The sequence below is a fragment of the Hipposideros armiger genome, unplaced genomic scaffold (assembly GCF_001890085.2).
Source record: "Hipposideros armiger isolate ML-2016 unplaced genomic scaffold, ASM189008v1 scaffold_159, whole genome shotgun sequence".
Classification (NCBI taxonomy): Eukaryota; Metazoa; Chordata; class Mammalia; order Chiroptera; family Hipposideridae; genus Hipposideros; species Hipposideros armiger.
This window is the reverse complement of record NW_017731509.1, coordinates 2,891,814-2,896,380: the sequence shown is the minus strand read 5'-3', so window position 1 is coordinate 2,896,380 and position 4,567 is coordinate 2,891,814. Positions and strand designations below refer to the sequence as shown.

The 4,567-nt window shown below is 44.6% G+C and overlaps 1 protein-coding gene across 1 annotated transcript; it reads right to left on the bottom strand.

Annotated features, from left to right (window-relative positions):
* Nucleotides 1-2,986: 2,986 nt before the first annotated feature.
* LOC109387459 (mas-related G-protein coupled receptor member X2-like) lies at nt 2,987-3,976 on the bottom strand. Its single transcript, XM_019651359.1, has one exon. It carries the CDS (start codon nt 3,974-3,976, stop codon nt 2,987-2,989), a length of 990 nt encoding a protein of 329 aa, XP_019506904.1.
* Nucleotides 3,977-4,567: the final 591 nt, after the last annotated feature.

The following is a 4,567-nucleotide window of genomic DNA, read 5'->3' as shown; positions in this document are numbered from 1 at the left end:
TATCCTCATTTTAAAAATCTCTTTGCTGTTCTGAGTGGGTGATTTCCACTATTTTGTCTTCCAGATCACTTATCCACTTTCTGTATCCTCTAATCTGCTGTTAATTCCCTGTAGTGCATTTTTAAATTACAATTATTGTATTCTTCAGGTCTTATTGGTTCTTACATTTTCTATTTCTTTCTTGAAGTTCTCACTGTGTTTCTCTGTTCTTTTCCTGAGTTTGGTGAGCATTTTTATGATCATTACTTTGAATTCTTTGTCAGGTAAATTACTCATTTTGTTTCATTAGGATTTTTTTCTGAGGTTTTGTCCTTTTGGTTTTTTTCTTTTTTTTTCATTAAGGATGTATGCCTCTGTCTCCCCGTTTTGTTTGAATTTAAGTGTTTGTTTCTATAAACAGCTGCTTCTCTTGGTCTTCAAAGAGTGTTTTTTGTTTTGTTTTGTAGGAACATGCTTTCAGTAGAGTTGTGTGCCTATGGCTTTTGCCAGCTAGCAGGAGCTGCGTGGGCAGGGGGGCAGTTGTCCCAAGGGATGCAGCTCTGGGTTGGCCTCGTGGGATGGTTAGCTGGAGCTGAAGTGGGTATGGAATGAGGTGGCTTATGGTGTGGGGCTCTGGGACAATCCTGGCAGGGTGGCAAGTCTGCCAGTTAACAGGAACTGGAGTAAATGTAGGAAAAGGTGGCTTCAGGTGTCCTCTGGAGGGGCAGAGTTTAAACTGGGTGTGGCACAGGCTGATAGATTCTGGGGCGGTGGCTTTGAGGTAGCCATGGCAGCATGGTTAGTTGGAGCTGGAGGTAGTGAGGGACGGGCATGCGGCACGCTGGGGTGGTCTTACAGGTTGACCACAATGTTTGGACTGAGCTCCCAACCACTTTATCTAAGTGGAGGGGAACATAAATAATGGCGCACTCTAACGTCTTAGATCCTGGAACATTCCAGCAGCTCCCAACCCACTTAGCAGGTTCTTTGGGGTTACTAAATGAATTTTATTACATAGGCTCAGTGCCCTATACACTGATGTTGTTTCAATGAACCCCTGGGAAAGCAAGACTGCACATGGGCCCCACTTTTAGTCCCCACTACGGCAGGTCTTCATGTTTGGTGTGGGGCTTCCCTCTTTACCATGTCTCTGTCTCTTCTACCCTCTCTATGTGGTCCCTCTATCATTTGTTGTGCAGAATCTGTTCAATCAGCCTTCACTTCTTCAGGAGGAACTGCTCTATGTGGAGCAGTATATTCACTGTGTCCCTCAGAAGAATTAAATTCAGGATCTTTACATGCTGCCATTTTAGACCCACCTCTTCCTCCACCCTTTTACTTTGTCATAGTAGTAATAGAGCAAGTATACATTTTCTTTCCAATTGACACAGATGTGTGACAAACAAATGGTCAAAATCTTCCTGAATCTTATTCTCCAGAAGCAATAATTGTTTCAGTTTTTTTGTTTGTTTGTCTGTTTTTAAAGATTTTATTGGGGTATTGGGGGAGAGGAACAGTGTTGGGGAATTGGGGAAGGGAACAAACAAGTTGCTGTCCTTTTGTTCTTCAGTCTAGTTGTGGAGGACATCGCTTCACTGGCCCATGTTGGTGTTGTGATCATTGTGCTCTTCCCGGGTGAGGCATTCACTCACTAGCCATTGGATGGCTGCTCATGGTGGCTCATGGCATCTCACGGCATCTCACAAAAGAGCATGCCAGCTGCCGGCCAGCCCCACTGTAGCCTACACCAATGCCAGCGACTCCCAGCAGCCCAGCTCCAGGTTGAGCTGTTGTTTACCATCTTAGCTGTAGAGGGCGCAGCATCACTGGCCCTCATGTGGGATCCAAACTGAGGCCCTGCTGCTCAGAGCTGGTGTCCCAAGCCAACTTTTAACCAATGCGCCACTCGGCCAGCCCTGTTTCAGTTTTTCTTCTGAGCTCTTTTAATAGTTATGATTATAGGTTTGAATAATAAGCTTATATTTAATATTTTTTCACTATTAATAACAGGATCATTGACTTCACATGGAAGATATAAAGACCTTAGGATATATCCAAGAATTTGGAATGATCAAAGTGGTAATTTATATAATTGTGATTAATGTGCTAAGGATTATAATAGAAAACATGGGCTATATGCAAGAGCAGATGGACAATATAAGCAGAAAGATGGATACTCTAAGAAAGTGGTAATTCCAGAAATAAAAATATGGCAGCAGAACTAAAGAATGCTGTCCTGAATTCACTGGTAAACTACATATGGCCTTTGTCAAATCATTGAACTGTAAGATATACCAGGGGTGCCAAAAAAATGTATACACAGTTTAAGAGATGTTATGTATGCTCAAGCAGTAGTTTGCCATAATCAGAAGTGTTTGGACACTGATGGTAACCACTTTGACCACCTCTTGTAATTGCAGAAGTTAAATGTGACTTGGATTCATCTTTTGTTATTGGTATGTATTGAGTATTACAATTTTAAGAGTTTTTTCCTTTCCTAAAATGTGTATATGTTTTCTTGGCACCATCTGTATTAACAGAAACTTCCTAACTCAAAAGAAAACAATACCGAAAAAACAGAAGCAGAATGCTCAAAAGCTGTGGGATGATTACAAAAGGTGTAACATACATGTAGAGGGTATGTCATAGACAGAGGAGGAGGAGAGAAAGAAAGAGAAGAAACAACTGAACTAATAACTACTGAGAATTTTCCAAATATTGACAGGAACCAAACCACAGATCCAGGTAGCTCAAATAACATGAAGCAGAATAAATGCAAAAAAAAAAAAAAAGGAAAAAAAGGAAAAAAAACTATACCGAGGTAGTCAATTCATTTTGGGGAGCAGAGAAAATAATCTATATGATATGGCACCCACTGTGTGTTTAACAGGCACAGTCTCTCTTAATCCTGATTAGTAGAATTATTATGTTAATTGTTTTAATTCAGAGACACAGGGGCTGAGAGACTTAAGAATCCTCCCAAACTGATAGGGACAAAGTTGGTTCTCTAAACCCCATGTGTCTGAATAAAGCAAGACTCTGAATCAGGACGCCAGACTGCTTCGGGCATCTCCAGGGCTTCCTGAGGAAGGCTTCCTCCATGTTCATCCCCCTGAGAAAGGTCCTGCAGAGCTCTCTGGAGAACCAGCTTCAGGGTCTGCCTTTGCTTCCTCCATTGCTGCCTGACAGAGCCAACGAAGAAATAAATAAAAGGGTTGGCACAGCTGTTGACACAGGACAAGACATGTGAAACCTGGTAAATATGAAAGGAGGACTCATCTAAACGAATGTCAAACCAGTATCTGAGGAATCCGAGGATGCCTAAAAGCATGCCGCAGAGGAGGAAGACCAGCACTGTGAGCAGGATGGTCACATACAGCCTGGTCAGCTGCACCCGCTGAGAGCCACACAGCAGTCTGCTCACCAGGGCCAAGCTGGACCCTGAGAGAAGTACAAATATGAAAACCAGCCACCCAGCAGTGATGAAACTAAACACTGGACACTGGTCCTGATATAAATTGCTAAACAGGAAGCCACAGTAGGTCCTTCCCAGGATGCTCAGCAGCAGGGACAGGGCCCAGAGCAGGGCACACATGGCAGCCGACATGTGTCTGGGATGGTGGCAGCGGTACCAGATGGGCCACAGAACAGACAGGCAGCGCTCGGTGCTAATGGTGCTGAGAAAGCTCAGGCCTGTGATGTAGGCAACGATGAACACTGGGATGGAAAGCCTGCGAATGGAAATGGAGACAGGATGGAAGTATTTGATGAGTATGTCCAGGGAACGTAAAATCTGGCAGCAGAGGAAGAGGAAGTCGGCTCCTGCCAGGTTGAGGATGTAGACAGAGAAGGCGTTCCTCCGCATGCGGAAGCCCAGGAGCCACAGCACCACCGCGTTTCCTGCCAGTCCAACCAGGGCAATGATGATTATCAGCAACGCTGAGATCAGTTTTCCCACGTTGTAATTTTGAACAATAGCCTGCTCACTTTCATTCATTGGCGGAAATGTAGTCCCCCAGGCTGCAACTGTTGCATTCATGCTGAGAAACCCTCCACTGGTGCCACTAGAACAGAAACAAGACTTGAGCACCTGCTGTATGATCTCTGACTCTCACGGCCACCCTGACAAAAGAATTACTGTCCCTGTGTCACAGAGGAGGGACATGGAGCCTTGAAGAGAATAACATACTTCCTGAAGGCCACACAGCCTTGGTGTCCTGGATCCTGGATCCTGGACCCAGTTCTCTCTGAGCTTAAATCTTGGGCTCTCTCTACTGCAACACAGACCCTGTACAGACACGGGACTATTCTATGGTCCAAACACGTCTCTGAATAGACCTTAGTCATGACACATCTCCTGTAGCAAATGAGACAAATCTGGACAGGGTACGTGGGATGACAGCAGGACTGAGCTCAGCATTCCTTCTGCCCTGGGACTGAGATTTCCTTTGAGGACAGGAAGTAGGAGCTGAAGGCATGATCTATGGGCTACCTCAGTGACTGAGAGTGTCCATCCACCAGAAAGGAGATCATAATTAGGGTCATTGAGAGAATGTGACCTCTTTGTTTTATTGGTGACCAGGACTCT

Excerpts from the sequence above, each read along its gene's own strand:
- LOC109387459 (XM_019651359.1), bottom strand. The coding sequence starts at position 3,976 with ATGAATGAAAGTGAGCAGGCTATTGTTCAAAATTACAACGTGGGAAAA.